This window comes from Lagenorhynchus albirostris, chromosome 15 (assembly GCF_949774975.1).
Source record: "Lagenorhynchus albirostris chromosome 15, mLagAlb1.1, whole genome shotgun sequence".
Lineage (NCBI taxonomy): Eukaryota > Metazoa > Chordata > Mammalia > Artiodactyla > Delphinidae > Lagenorhynchus > Lagenorhynchus albirostris.
The window spans coordinates 70,018,221-70,034,529 of NC_083109.1; the positions used below are offsets into that span (position 1 = coordinate 70,018,221).

The following is a 16,309-nucleotide window of genomic DNA, read 5'->3' on the forward strand; positions in this document are numbered from 1 at the left end:
CTCACACCTGTTAGAATGGATATCATCAAAAAGACAAATGATGACATGTGTTGGCAAGGATGTGGAAATAAGGGAAAACTCGTGCACTGTTGGTGGGAATGTAAATTGGTACAGGCACTATGGAAAACAGTATGGAGGTCCCTTAAGAACAGGGACCGCTATTAAAAATAGAACTTCCATATGAACCAGCAATTCCATTTCTGGGTATTTATCCAAAGGAAATGAAATCAGTATCTGGAAGAGATATCTGTACCCCTATGTTCACTGAAACATTATTTACAATAGCCAAGATAGGAAAGCAACTTAAGTGTCCATAAATGGATGAACAGATTAAGAAAATGGGGTATATGTTATAGGTATATATATAGACTTTTGATACATGATTTTTATAGATCTTGTATGTAATGGGATATTATTAAGCCTTAAGAAAGAAGGAAATCCTGACATTGTGACAACATGAATAAACCTTGAGGACAATATGCTAAATGAAATAAGTCAGACACAGAAAGTCAAATGCTGCATGATCTCACTGATGTGAGACCTAAAAAGTCAAACTCAGAAAAGCAGAGGGTAGGATGGTGGCTGCATGATCTGGAAGGTGGCAGAAAGGGAGAGACATTGGTCAAAGTTTACAAAGGTTCAGTTATACGGGATGATTCATTTCTAGAGATCTAATGTATACATGGCGACTACAGTTAATAGTGTTGTATTGTATATTTGAAATTTGCTAAGAGAGTTAAGTTACCTTATGTTCTCACCACACACACACACACACACACACACACTATGTGAGGTGACCGATATCTTAATTAGCTTAACTGTGGTAACTACTTCACAATGTACACATATATCAAAACATCATGCTATACATCTTAAACATACACATTTCTTATTTCTTAACTGTACCTCAATAAAGCTGGAAAATTTTTTAAATTTAATTCTTTAAAAGTTGTGACATAAAAAAAGAGCTGAAACTGTGAAACTCTTAGAAGAAAATGTAGAAGTAAATCTTCATGGCTTTTTTAAGGTAACATTTTCCTAGATATGACAGCAAAACCATAAGTGATAAAAAGAATAAATCGACCTACATTAAAATTAAACTTTTGTGCTGCCAATGATACCATCAAGAAGGTGAAAAGACAGCTCACAAAATGGGAGAAAGTATCTGAAATTTATATATCTGATAAGGAAATTATATCCAGAATATATAAAGAATTTCTACAACTCAAAAAGACCAATGACCCAATTAAAAATGGACCAAAGATTTGAATAGCCTTTTCTCCAAAGAATATACACAAATGGCCAATAAGCACATGAAAAGACACTTACTGTCATTAGTCATTAGAAAAACGCAATTCAAGAGAATTCCCTGGTGGTCCAGTGGTTAAGAGTTCATACTTCCACTGCAGGGGGCGCATGTTTGATCCCTGGTGTGAACTAAGATCCCACATGCCACTGCAGCCACAAAAAGAAAAAAAAGAGAAAAAAGAAAAATGCAATTCAAAACCACAATGAAATACCACTTCACACGCACTAGGATGACTGTAACAAAAAAGATGGACAATAACAAATGTTAGCAAGGATTCCGATATTGGAACCCACACACATTGCTGGTAAAATGGTGTGGTGCTTTGGAATAATCTAGCAGTCCCTTAAAAAGATAAACACACAGTTACCATATGACCTAGCAATTCTAGCCCTAGGTATATACCTGAGAGAAATGAAACACAAAAAGATTTGTGTGCTAATGTTCTAAACAGCATTATTCATAATAGTCAAAATACAGAAACAACCAAAATGTCCCTCAACTGATTAATGGGTAAATAAAATTTGGTATATCCATACAATTGGAAATTATTTGTCAATAAAAAGAAATGAAGTATTAACACATGCAACAAAATTGATAACTCTTGAAAATATTAGGATAAGTGAAAGAAGCCAATCATAAAAGATTAATACTTTGTATGATTCCATTTATATGACATTTCCGGAATAGGCACATTTAGAGACACAGAAACTAGATTAAAGGCTGCTTAGGGCTGGATGGAGGGCAGGGTAGATGCAGAGTGGGCATTGACTGCTAATAGGTATGAGGTATCTTTTAGAGGGAATGAAAATATTCTAAACTTCTATTACGATGATGGCTGCACAACCCTGTGAATATACTGAAACACATTAAATCATTCACTTTAAGCAGGTGAATTTTACAATATATAAATGACATCTTAATAAAATGCTTTTAAAAATTTAAGAGCCCCAAACCCAGGCCCCATAAAGCCCCAGCTGGTTTAGACATAGGAATCTTGGTTCTCTGCCCTAGGTAACCAAGTCCTTGCTGACTAAGATGAAAAGTTAAAGTGTAAAGAGCAGTAATCTTGGATTTAGCCCATAGAGACAAAGGGCTCACTGCTTCATTGAGCAACCTTGTAATAGCCTCAGTTTCCTCATCTGTAAAAGGGCGTGATTGCACCTTCCTTGATGTATTGTTGGGGAGATGAATGGTTTGTGCATGACATGCCCAGTACCACGCATAGCATAGAGTACACCCTTAGCCAGTAATCGGTATTATGATTACCAATGCACTCAAAGTATTGTTGTGAAGATTAATGGAAGCAGAGTCACTTAGATGCTAAGGATTTGGATTTTTTAGCTCCTTAAAAACAATATGATGATGCCTGGGGGAGGGGGTTGGCCACCTACATCTGCCTGTGCAGTGGCTCCCAGGAACTTTGCCTCCAGTGACACCTTGACCTCCTCGACCTCCATGGTAGAATCATCCTTATGGTCTGGGTCTGAGCCGTAATGGAGACCAAATGCCACACGGCTAGTTTCCGGTGCTAGGCATGGCTGCAGTGCCAGGGCACCTCGATGCAACCATCAGGGTTTACATCCTGCTGAAGCATCCGACAGTGGAAGGCATTCAGTTCAAGTACACGCTGAAGCAGGCCTTGGCCTCTTCCTCAGGCCCATCAGCTCCAAGGCCAAGGGGGCCACCAGCAGCTTCAAATTAGTTCCCAAGAATAAAAGGAAAATTCAGCCCAAGAAGACGTCCACCATGACAGCTCCCAGGAGATCCAGTGAGGCTGAGGAGAAGGGCCCCAAGAAACCAAGTGAGGCAAAGAAGGACCTTCCCAACCCAGTGAGGTGAAAAGAGGACTCAAGAAGCCAGCAGAGGTGAGGGCGCCTGCCTCCAAACCAGGAGTACCTAAGGAGAAGACCCCCAGGAAAGGTAGCCAGACCAAAGACCAAGAGGGAAAATTGGGCCAGGCCAGAAAGGCCTCCCCACGGCCAGTCAAGGCTACACAGGCCCCTCCCAGTGCCAACGAACCAGGCAGGAAGTCAAAGGTCAAAGGCAGAAGGAGCCGCTGAGATGCCAAGGCCCACAGGAAAACAAAAGCTGAGAGTCAGAGTTCAAAGCTCACGGTCACCAAGGGCAAGAATGGAGCTGCTTCCCCACACAGAAGAAGAGGGAAGCCAAGGTCCTTAAAAAGGTCACTGTCCAAGCAGCTGAGGAGGCCAAGAGTCAAGGCTACTGCTCCTCCTAAGGGCAGTGGGTCCAAGATGATGCTTGTGTCACTGGCCAGGAAGATAGAGACCCCCAAGGGCCCAAGAAGGCCTGGCTTGCCCAGCAAAGTGTCCAGTAAGAAGCAGAAGCCAAGAACTAGAGGTCAGGGTGGAGAAAGACTGAGATTCTGCTTGCATTTTTATTCCCTAACAAGCCACCATTCTATTTATTCTATTTAACCTATTTATCAATAAAGACTTTATCCCCCCAAAAAACAAGCATGGTGCTTAAGGTATGTTTTATGAATGAACGAATGAGTGAGTGAATGAACTAATGAATGAATAACATGTCATTCAGAGCAGCTTGATTCCTCTTGAAAACAGGTCTTTCATGTCAAAACGCTGAACAATGCGAAAAATAACTCCTGAAATGGAAACCTTAGAGAGACAGACATTTTAAGTTTGAGGATTTGCCTTATAAAAATGAACTGTGGTCATTCTACTTTTAGCTTTCTGAGGAGCCTTCATACTGTTTTCCATGCGACCCAGCAGTCCCACTCCTGGGCATATATCCACACAAAACAATAATTCAAAAAGACACATGCACCCCTATGTTCATAGCGGCTCTATTCACAGTAGCCAAGACATGGAAACAACCTAAATGTCCATGCACAGATGAATGGATGTGGTACATATATGCAATGGAATACTACTCAGCCATAAAAAGAACAAAATAATGCCATTTGCAGCAACATGCATGCAACTAGAGATTATCATGCTAAGTGAAGTAAGTCAGAAAGAGAAAAGAACATTAAAAAAAGAATGTATATGTAAAAATGAACTATGAAAAGACAGAAAAAAAATGTCCAGCTTCAGCTTCAAACATATTAATAAATAAGCTGTGACAATAAAGGCCATGTATGGCCATGAATATTTAAGGGGAGAAAGCCAGAGAAGCAGAGAGACTCAAGCTGTTAAGCCCCATTCCAGGGCTGGGCAGTGGCAGAAGGGGAGGATGGTAAGGTGGCCATAGGACCACCAAGACCAAAACAAAGCCAAGTCCTGAATAGTTCTGTTTATTGTTCATGTGGAAACCAAAGTCAAATGGGTACCTCTTGGTGGAAGGAGAATAAATAAATTCATTTGACATCTACCTGTGGGAGCCCCTGAATATGGGTTCTCTCATTGAATTCTAGCAACAAACCTGGGTAGCTGGCATTACTGCTCCCATTTTATAGATGAGGTAACTGAACTGAGTTTCTGAAGAGCGACATAACATACTTAAGGGTATCTATTTAACTGTTTAACAAACATGTCTCATGTGCCAGGACTCACCGTTCAAAGTGCTTTACAAGCATGAACTCATGTATCCCTCATATCAACACTGTGAAGTAGGGACCATTGTTTTGTCCACTTAACAGATGAAACAGAGGCAGGGAGAGGTGAAGTAACTTGCCCAGGATCATACTGAAACCCACCTGAACCCAGCTATCTGGCACTAGAGCCCATGTTCTGAAGCCTTACGCTATGTAGACCCTCCAGTTAGTAACAAATCAGGATTCCAACTCATGTCTATCTATTTCCAAAGCAAAAATGTTGTTCTGCTCCACCACAAGCCTTCCACATATGGAATAATGTAGCTACTAGAGGTGCCAACAACTAGGAAAAAATAATTGGGCAAAAATTGGAAAATATTGAATGCCTACAGGGGCGAGCAAACGGAAGCACGTCAGATGCACCTGGGATGGGAGTGGTGAGACCTGGGACCGGTTGCACAGCATGTGCACCACATAAAAGGGTAGCTGTCATTCAGACCCAGCCACAGCTGCCATAAGGAACTGGGGGGTGCAGTGTTGCCAGATTTCAGTGTAGATTCTTCCAAATCTTAGAATGTTGAATAGTCAACAGAATACATCCGCAGGATTCCATCAACGTGAAGTCAAGAGAGCAGGACCTTGCAGAGAGTGACCAGAGGGGGCAGTAGGCACTGGTCCTGTCCTGTTTCTTCCTCTGGGCTGGTTGCACAATTGAGCTCACTTTATGCGAGTCCACTGAGCTGTACCCTCGTGATATGTGCCCTTTTCTGTATCTGTATTATACTTTCAAAGAAGTTCAGCTTTTTGAAATCATGGAACTAGAAAGTCAGACTCTATGTCAAATACAACTCTTACGTCACCAGTTTACCAGTGTGAGGCATCTGTTATAAGCCTTTGCGGAATCATTCTTGCCATTGAGCTCTTTGGGACTGCAAGTCTGCTCTTCTCTGTGCTAGGTCGTGCCAGGAGTTACATCCGGGGTAGGGAGGTAATGTCACAGGGTACGTAATATGAGCCTGTCTACAATGGAAGGATTGCTGCGCCTGCCTGGAGATGGTGAGCTCCCCTTCTCTGCAGGAGTTCAAGAAGAGGCAGAACAACTATTGGTCCGGGATTCTGCAGAGGACTTGGGGAAAGGAGGTGAGTAAGGTTAACACTGAAGTTCCTTCCAGTCCTGAGAGCTAGAGAATCCAAGATCATTTATGCAGTCGTTCATTCAACAGTGATATTACTGAGTATCTTCTCTGGCTCAGGCATGTGCCTGGCACTGGGGATCCGGGGGTGAATGAAAGAGCTAAAACCCCTCCGTTGAAAGACTTTGCAGACTACTGAAGTGGGGGAGCTCTTGGGGAAGCATTAAGTCAATTCAGGGGAGAAGAGAATGATGAGGGAAGGTGAAGGGCTTGCTTTCATTTTCCTCTCCTAGGGGCCTGTCTTAGTGCAGATGGAGAGAAAGGCCCCCAAGAGGGAGTGATATCTCAGCCGAGACATGAATGATGATCATGAACTAGTCAGACAAAGGGAGTAGGGGCTGGCAGGAGGAGGGAAACAAAAGCCCATTTGAGGAAATGGGGAAAGTCCAACCTAGCTGAAATGCAGGCTGGTGGAGGGCAATTGTGAACCTGATGTCTGGCTGCATCTTTATTTCCACAATTCTAAGAATGTAAAATTCTAAGACTGCAATTCTGAGCATCTATGATTAAAACAGCTCTCCATTATTAAGATTCTCTGAATTGAGTTTCCAAGATGCCATGAATACACTTTTCTAAGTCTCTGGCTTGCAGGCACTACGAGCCTACATCCTACTTTCACTGCAGCCTGACCCTGTCCTGGATTATTCCTCTGCTAGTGTAGACAAGGCTAAAGAGAAGTATTTGGGAAGAGAAAGTTCACTCACATTTGCTCTGCAATCTGCCTCCCAATTAGACCCTGTGTTCTGCTCTGGTCTGGGAAAAGAGACAAAAGAAAATGCAGACAGGGACCCTGCTTATACTAATGAGTGATCTCCGTGGTCAGAGTTAATGCCAAGTCCCATTCGGCCCCCAGACCTTCACTAGCATGGGGTGAACACACAGGCTAATTTATGTGGAATAAAAACACATTTTTACATGGTGTCCTGACACCAAGACAGGCGTTCCTCTCCACAAAACAAGCCCAATTAACATCGTACGCTCTGTGGCCTCTTCTGTTCTATGAAACAGTTGCAAATTCTCTTAACACTTTGGAGCTCTGAGAAGAACAAAAACAAGAATGGTACAAATGGGGCATCGTTGGGGAGGAGACAGGTGAGTCTAGAGATGTGGACATGCAGCCTGATGCCAAGAGCTTGGGCATCAGAGTCAGAGTGGTTTTTATTTTTATTAATTTAATTTTATTGAAGTAGAGTAAACATTGATCTTTAGAACTCCTTGCCATCCTGCGTTACCTGCAGGGATTTTCACGATGACCTTAGGCCTAATTGCTTGGATGCCTGGGAACATTTGAATTTGGACTTCCTTTTGTTGTTTCTATTTATCTAGTTGTTTTAGGACAGCCCTGCTAATGTTCCATATCTTTCTTGCTTAAAACTTTTTATGGCCTTTCTAAGAACCCATATTCCCTTCAGCAATTTTTAGAAGCTAGGTACCAACAAGACGCCTGTTGTTGTTGTTTGCTGTGACTTCCTAAAGATCTTGGCTCTAGCAAGGATGAGCTATTTTGTTTTTGTTTTTTTGCGGTCCGCGGGCTTTTCACTGTCGTGGCCTCTCCTGCTGCGGAGCACAGGCTCCGGACGCGCAGGCCCAGCGGCCATGGCTCACGGGCCCAGCCGCGCCGTGGCACACGGGATCCTCCCGGACCGGGGCACGAACCCATGTCCCCTGCATCGGCAGGCGGACTCTCAACCACTGCGCCACCAGGGAAGCCCCAGGATGAGCTATTTATGAGCACTTGCTCTGGAGCCAGACTGCCATTTGCTAGCTGTGTGACATCCGAGCGAGTCTTTTAACTTCTCTGTGTCTCTGTGGCTTCACCTGTAAGATAGCAATAACAGCAGCACATATCGTGTATGGTTTGGGGAAGATTAAAGAAGATTATCCACATGAAGTGCTTCCCCACTGCGTCCCATAAATATTAACAGCTATTACATGCTGAAAAGACTGGAGTAGTCAACCTGGTTGTGCATGAATATGGTGGTGTGGGGTTCCCTGGGCACGTGAGGGTCTGTCAAAGACTGTCACCAGCTAAGAGTGAGGCTGGAGGGGAAGGACTTGACTGTGTTTCAAGCCCGCCCTTTATGTTCATCTTTCCCCAGGGCCCTCTGGTAACCATGGCAACCCAGCTTACAGGTTGCCAAGTTCAAAACAATATATTTCCAAGAAAGAAGTTTTGCTGACATCACCCATCCTGATGAGAAAGCAATGAAGGCTTGTTAGTCCTCACTGGCGCCTGTGCCCGCCTGAAGACACGAGAGCCTTCGTGCCATTTTTTTTCACATGTCTACCTAAGTAATGGTGTGAAGGCCAAAATAGAGCCATCATTACTAACTGACCAGCGTGATAACCTTGATTACCACTTACTAAGTGAACTGAGCCTGAGCTTTGGGGTCTCACGAACTCCGTTATTTACTGTGTGACCCTGAGCAGGTAACTTAACCTCTCTGTGTTTCAGTTTCCTCATCGGTAAGATGGGACTAGCCCAATACTCCTCAAGTGGTTCTTATGAAGATTGCACAGGGTGGTGTACGTGAAGGCTTATAGCACAGTGGCTGGCACACCGCACGCTTGCAGTTAACTGTGCATCGTGGCTCCTGTTATCTGCTCGTGCGCTCCCGATTCTATGCCTCTGTCTTCTCTGAGTCTTCTGCCAAGAACATCCTTCATGTCAAGCCTCAAATCCCTACCGACTGAAAACACACTCAATTTTTTCCTAAGCAAACCACTGCACAAAGATTCATTTACAAAGATCTTAATCACAACTGCATTTATAATGACAAAAAATCTCAAGCCATGTAAATATCCAACAATAGAGGATTGATTAAAGAAAGGAAGGTATATTCCTACAATATGATTCACCTGTTTAAAATGATAATGTACATCTGCATTTATTAATACAGAATTGATTACTATATTATAAAATAAAAAGTAGATCATAAAAGAATATCGATAGCATGGCCATACTTATAGATAGATAGGTAGGTAGATAGGCAGATGGATGTCAAAATATTAACAGTTGTTGGCTAATTTTCTTTTGTTTAGTTTACTTATCTGTTGTCTTCTACATTTTTAACCACAAATGTGTATGCCTTGTGCAATAAAATATCTCTAAAACAACTCTGAAGTTAACACTAACATAAATTAATATTAATATCCATTCTCCAAAATACAAGTCAAATTTCACTTCCACCACAGGCCTTCCTGGATACCTCTGGTTCACAGAGAATTTCCTTTTTCCTTCTCCAGAGTCCGCGCAGTCCTTTATGCATCTCTGAAGACATTTATTGCATCTTAATTCTGCTTTGTGCCCACTGCTTGCTCGAGCCTATATCCCTAGGGAGCAAAGGTGGTCTCATTTAGTCCCTGCAGGCACCAGTCAGTGAATGAATGGATGAATAAGTGAATGAATGATGAATGAATAAATGAATGAGTGAATGCATCCTTCACTCTTCAAAATTCTGGTGTGATGTGCCCTCCTTTGTGAGGCCTTTCTAGATATCTTCCCTTTTCTCTCAATCTTTTGGGTGCTGTCCCCTCTAGAACTGGCCAGTCCGAGCTCTCCTTCCTGTTCTAACTCTTTTTGGCCTTTGGATGCAGAAGCAAGGGAGCCTGGGTGGGAGTGCATTGGACACAGTCCTGGTTCCCAGGGTGTAGGTGGAAAACCAGCAAACAACAGCCCAGGCAGTGGGAAAAGGCTTTCCAGGAAGGAGGATACTGTCTTCACTCTTTGGTATGACATTTAATGTGACCCTTGGAAGCAGAGCCAGGTAAAAGAAGGCGGTGTGGATCCAGGAGCTGTTGGTCTCTCTATTCACATTCTCCAAAAGGGCTTGCATTTTTGACTAGTTCTTTAAATGCAATATGGTGGCATGTTTATTTGGTGCTACCAAAATTCCATGGTCTCCCAGTATTTCCCAGCCTCGCATGTCATTAGGTTAGAGCGATGTAGCCAATGGACTGCAAGGAAAAACAAGATGTGTCTCTTCTGCCCCATGGCCTTTAAGAACCTGTGTGGTACTTCCTCCACCCTTCTCTTCTCCTCCTGCAGCAACTTGAAGTCCACGTGTTCGGGTGGCATAGGAACGTGATATAAAAAGCTGCCTGGCCACAGCTGAACTTGGCATGACCCATTCAATGACCTTTATTGTGTTAAGCCAGCTGAAATGTTAGGGTTTATTTGTTACTTCAGCAGAGCCCAGCCCAACCTGACTAACCCAGCTCTCACACTTCATCCAACCCCTGTTCTCATTCAATAACCTTCACAAGAAAATGATTCTGCATTTTACAAGATTAAATTTGTTTTGATCCCACTTACACAGTGATAGTGGGGCTTCACTCCACTGATGGAGAGAATAAATAAATATGTGTGTATAAAAATGGAAAAAGAAATAAAAGTCTTTATATCTCCTGGCCAACCCAGCAGCTGCCTCTGAAAGACAGGAAAGTCTGGCTCCTAATTAGGCATTTTTCCCTGTCCTTGAGCTTAACAAAACAGGATCCATCCAAACTGAATCCATCACCTTCCAATGATTTCCTCTTATGCAGGGACTACAGCATCAATTAGGCCCCAGGACGGATGCGGGTAAAACTTTGCTCCAACAAGCCTTGCTTCTCAACCTGTTTTGCTTCTAATTGTCCATTTATTTCTCTCGCAGACAATGTCAATAGCCCAGATGCAGCTTTTGCCAAGCAATGTCTACTCCCTGGGGAAAAAGGCTGAGCGAAGCACTGAGGGTAGCGTGAATGTTTCCATGGTAATTACGCACCGACCACCAGAAGGCTCTGCCCGGTGAAATCCCCCGTTAACCACCAGCCAGCTAATTAGAGGAGGCCTTTAGCACTTGCTTATATTCTGGAACATTTCTTCCGGGTTAGGAATGGACAGTCACAGGCATGAAGGGAGAGTAATTTATTCCAGTGGCCTATGGAGCAGCAGACAGTTGACAGCCCTTACTTGGCATCTTGCAAAGACCAAGATGAGTTCGTGGAAACCAGCCCAGGACAGAGGTGCAGGGACCATTGAGGGAGGGAGGGATCTAAACTTTCCATTCTGAAGAAGAGCCAGAGAGTAACCAAGGGTACAGGGGACAGAGCCCTGCCTTTGGGAAGAGTGTGCTGGGAATGGGTGCTGGGGCCAGGTAAGTGTCACACAGGGCCCTGAGCACAGAAGGACCTCATGCTTGGTTAAGTGCTCTGCTGTTGCTGATTTAAAATGTTTAATGATCTTTAGGGCTTCCCTGGTGGCGCAGTGGTTGGGAGTCCGCCTGCCGATGCAGGGGACACGGGTTTGTGCCCCGGTCCGGGAGGATCCTACGTGCCGCGGAGCAGCTGGGCCTGTGAGCCGTGGCCGCTGAGCCTGCGCATCCGGAGCCTGTGCTCTGCAACGGGAGAGGCCACAGCAGTGAGAGGGCCGCGTACCGCACACACACACAAAAAAAATGTTTAATGATTTTTAAACAAAGGGCCCTGTATTCTCATTTTTCACTGAGCCCCATAATATTATGTAGCTGGTCCCAGGTACTCAGGTGGACTGGTTTTCTAAGCAGGCAAACTGAGGCAGCAGCTGTGGATATAGAGAAAGCCTCTATGCACCCAGGTACCCAGGACTCCCTGGGCCACCGGATACCAGATCCACACGACACTGTGGTGAATCCCAGCCAAGCGTGGGCACTAAGAGCTCTGACTCTAGAGTTGAAAAGACAAGGGTTCAAGACCCGGCTGTGCCAGTCGCTCCCTACGTGTTCTTGCGTAAATGACCCAACCCCTCTGCACCCCAGGTTTCTCCTCTGTGACACGAAGATGCTAGTTGGTAGCTGTTTCATAGGGTTATGGTAAACAATGGCACATAATTGTTCCTTAATAAATGTTCCCCAATACCTTTAATACCCTCACTGATACTTTCATGGTTATCATTATATTTTCGTCTTCCTTCCTACTGTTACACAGCTCCCCATTAAGTCTCCTGAGTTCTCCCTGAGACATCCACGCCGCCTGAGATCTGGTCTCTCACAATGGGTGTCTTGCAGAAGGCCAGGGGAGGCCAAAGCGTTGGCCCCTTCCCTCTCAAGTCTTCTCTCCTCCAACACCTTTCCTCTTGTGCAAATTCTCCCCCCATCCCAGCATCTTAGCTCCACTTTAAACTTTCAGGATCTACTTTCACCCTGTAATTGTGCTAAGGAACCCACCCTAGAGGAGAGTGACTTGCCCAAGTTCACCCAGCAAGTCAACAACAGAACCATGATTCCATCTTGGTCTTCCAATGTTTTCCACCCCTCTCCAAGATTTTGTATTTGACAGGGTAACATTGCTTCATTTCTGCCAGCCTCAGAAAAGTCCTTCACCATGCTTTAACTTGACAGGATCTGCTCTTTCCTTATACATTCACTCGAATGCCCCAGGATATAGTTTTCTTCAGGAAAATCAAGTGTCTCTTGATTGGGGGCTGGTCAGAGCGAGACCCTCGGCTCAGTGCAGCAGTGGGCAGAAGGAACAGCTTATCTTAAGCAGCAGCAAACCGAGTGGGAGTTTAACTGGCAAACGAAAGGATCAGAAGAGGCTATTCGAGCATGACCTGAACTTGGCCAGTCCTGCGGGGAAAGGGCAGCCCCATCTGGAGGCTGGGAAAAGAAGAGACAAGGAAGAAGCACACAGCTCCTGAGAAAGGACAGCTGGTGTGTCTGGTTCTCAGAAGAACACAGGCTCTGGCATCAAATGGAATTGGGTGTAAGTTCCTCCTCTGCTGTTTATTAGCTGTGTGACTTGGAGCTGGTTACTCTCCCTCTCTGAACATGTTTTCGTATGCGTAAAATGGGCCTAATAATGTGGGCCTCTCAGGGTTGTTGACGTGTTTGAGTGAAATAATCCATGTAGAGTTGTTGGTACTAGCACCCAGGAAACGTCTCAGCATCATCATCCTCATCAAAGAGCAGTGAGATCCCCTGGATCTACCCTCAGTCCTTCCTAGTGATTAAGGACTGCAAGAGCATTGAAGGACAGAAATACTCATCAGAGCAATAAAAATAACAATGAAAGCGGGAGAGAGACATTGACACGTTAGGCAGCCTCACTCTCGTCCAGGGAGCATATCTGGCACTGCTATGCGCATCTTCCCGTTTCAGCTTCACAAACCTGCAAGTCAATTGTTATGTGCACCCGCATTTTCTTGATGAAGCAGCTGAGGCTCCCCCAGATGAAGTGACCTGCCCGGGGTTGTCAGCTATGCGTCTGATCGGGGGGCTCACCCTGGGTCCACTCCAGGTCTGGTGGCAATGAAGACAGCCAGGAAAGACCTGACCCTGAGTGGGTGGTCTCCAGAAACCCCTGTTCTGTCAGACGGGGACGAAGAGGACACAGCAAAGGAAAGTGAGTGAATGGTGGCAGGAAAATGAATCGAGGAGTGGGGAGGAGATGCCTCCCATTAATCATCATGAAGAATAGGTCCCGGAGAGCTGCCTTGGGCTCCACGGTGATTAATGACCTTTTTAATTTTCCTGCGCATTGTCCCAATTATGCAGAAGCACTGAGGGAGGCCCCGCCTTCCCTAGGGAAGCAGGGAGATCTGTGCAATGCCCTGGATCGAGGAAGAGAGGAGGGCTCTGGGGAGACCCTGAGCTGCTTTCCAAAGACCTTGGGCCCAGGGGGCAGGGCTTGCAGAAGCTGCAGATCCGATCCCAGAGCTGGGCAGGACACGGGGCCAGGGAAAGACAGCGCCCGCCTCTGGAGAGGCTGGAGGTGGGCACAACTCTCTGTCCTCAAACTCAGTTGCAAAGAAATAGAATCATTTTCTTACCAACTCAACTAATTTTCTCTTTTGTGTTTCCATTCTTGCCAAGTGGCGGAAGCTTAATCTTGTTCTAGGTTCTGGACGTCGTGGACTCAGAGTCTGGGGCAACTGGCTTCTTGAGATTCTTCACCAGGTGGGCAAGTATCTCCTGGTTCACCCATCATCCGGCCCTACCCTCAGTTGCTGGTCCATGGAGGCTGCTGCTGGGAAACCTCGCACTCCCGCTCACACCCGTGGCTCTCTCTGTTATTACTCTGCACCAAGGAGCAATGGGATCGTGAAAAGGCTGCTTCTGGTCCCAACTTCCAAGATGGACCCCCAGACCTCTCTGAGGTCTCTGGTTCTCCAAACGGATGCTCTATTGAGAATCCAGGCACAGGGGTTGCCTTTGAGCTATGTCATCCTCTCTCACAGGGCTCCTCTCCTTATCCCAGCCCAGGGCAAGGCACAGTGCGTCCACCATCCTCTCCTGCTTCTTAGATCCTGCAAATATAGCCCATCTTCTAAATCCTCTCTCCCCAGAAAGTTCGGGCTTTTTGAACGCAAAAGCCAGAACCAGTTCTGTTTGCCAGCCTGAGGTATTAAATGCAATACTAAGCCTCTCTTTCTCTTTAATCTTGAGAAGTAAGGTATAGGACAGAAGAGAAATCAGGGGAGAACCAATGGTGAATATCTCATAAATATTCTTCTGCCACAGGTACAGAATGCTATGCAGAGGTTCAGAAGAAGGAATGAGCATATCCTATAGGAAAATCAATAAAATTGTTCATGCAGAGAGCTGTGTTTCTTCATTATTAAGAGCATAGGCTTTAGAATCCGACAGATCTTGCTTCAGTCCGGGGCCCCTACTTGCTACTGTGTGACCTTGAGCAAGTGGTCTAATCTCCCTCGGCCTCAGTGGCCTCATCTGTAAACTGGAGAGAAGCAAAGCTGCTGTGGGATCAGCTAAATAGTGCGTGTGGAAGGGCTTTGCCAAGTCCTCTATCTGTACTCACGAAAAGAAAGACAGAGACGATTAGTTGGAGATGGAAGCAGAGACAGTAGGTGAGCAGGTGAGAGAAGGTAACTGCAATTTGGGGAAGAGGAACACAGAGGGGAGAGAGAGGATGGGCCTTTACCGGTGGCAGGAAAGAGAAATCACGGAGATGGAAGGAAGTAGCCAGACCTGGAATAAGTAAGGGAAGAGTGGCAGCTGGATTTGAATTTCTGCCCTGGGTGGGCTGAGCTGAGCCTTGACAGGAAACAGCTAAAGCAGCGTTTCCCAAGCTTCTAAATGCACGTGAATTACATGGGGATCCTGTCAGAACGCAGCGTTGGAGTCAGCAGTCCTGGGGTGTCTGTCCAACAAGCTCCACGGGATGCTGGTGTCGCTGGTCCGTGGACCATTCTCAGGTAGCGAGGGACTCTGAGGGACCTGGATGGGATGGCATCACCCCAGGTCCCTATTCATTCTGAGTCCTGGAGAATAAATTCCCATGCCTCCCCTACAGTAATCCTCACTATCTCTTGGTAACTTGCCCCTCCACTTTCTGCCAGTATATTCATCGGGGAGATATCAAGAAATCCAGTCTGTCATTTAAGCTTTAGGAGTTGCCTCAGTGGCAGCAACCTGGCTTTCATCCCTCTGGGGTCTGAGACAGCTGTCATCCCTTCATCTTCCTCTCTTCTGACGACTTTGGCAGGACAGTCAGAGAGTAGATACTGACCCCTCTCATGTATTTCCTGGTTTTCAGTCTTCCCCAGCCAACACACACACACACACACACACACACACACACTGCTACAGTAGAAACGAATAAATTTATTTGACTGTCTAAAATCAAACTCCTTATAACAACCTCCAAGGCCCTGAATGATCTATAGTCTGCCCCCTTTTTTTACCTCTTCTTGTCTCTTTTCTCCCCCCTCACTAGGTTCCAGCCATACCTGCTCCTTTCTCTTCCTCTAAGCCAGGGTTTTGCAAACCTGGCTGCACTTTAGAATCACCGGGGTGGGGGCTAGGTTTTAAAATATATAAATTCCCAGGACCAACCCCAGACCAGTGAGATCACAGTCTCTTGGAGATGGGAACCAGGCCTCAGTAAATTCTAAGTTCTCTCAAGAGATTCCAAAGGGCAGCCAAGGTTGAGAATTACTGCTCCGAATTTCAGAAGAATTCTGCCCTCACTATCCTGCCTCCTCTCCCTCTGTCCCCAGTCCTTTGTACACTGGTTGCTTCTCATCTCTCAGTTTTCCACCCAAATGACTCTTCAATGAAGCTCTCCACAGGCACCTTATCTAAAGCCATCATTTGCCTTATTTCCTTCCTAGAACTTATCGCAATTTGTAATTCTCTTATTTACTCACAAATTTGTTTCTTCTTTCTTCCCGTCACCAAAACATTAGCCCTACGATGCCAAGAACCATGACTGGTTGGACTGCCACCATGCAGTGTTTGACCCGTAGCTGGGGCTGAGCACAAGGTTGATGAATGAATGAAAGGTCAAGTAAACTTTGCAGAGCCTTCATGTAAG

General features: G+C 45.3%; 1 protein-coding gene across 1 annotated transcript; it reads left to right on the forward strand.

The window, feature by feature from the left end:
* The first annotated feature begins 2,843 nt into the window (after positions 1-2,843).
* LOC132506275 (histone H1.8-like) lies at positions 2,844-13,211 on the forward strand. The gene is given in 4 exon segments (XM_060124805.1): positions 2,844-2,946; positions 2,949-3,137; positions 3,140-3,640; positions 13,132-13,211. Coding segments are annotated over 4 exon segments (873 nt in total).
* Positions 13,212-16,309: the final 3,098 nt, after the last annotated feature.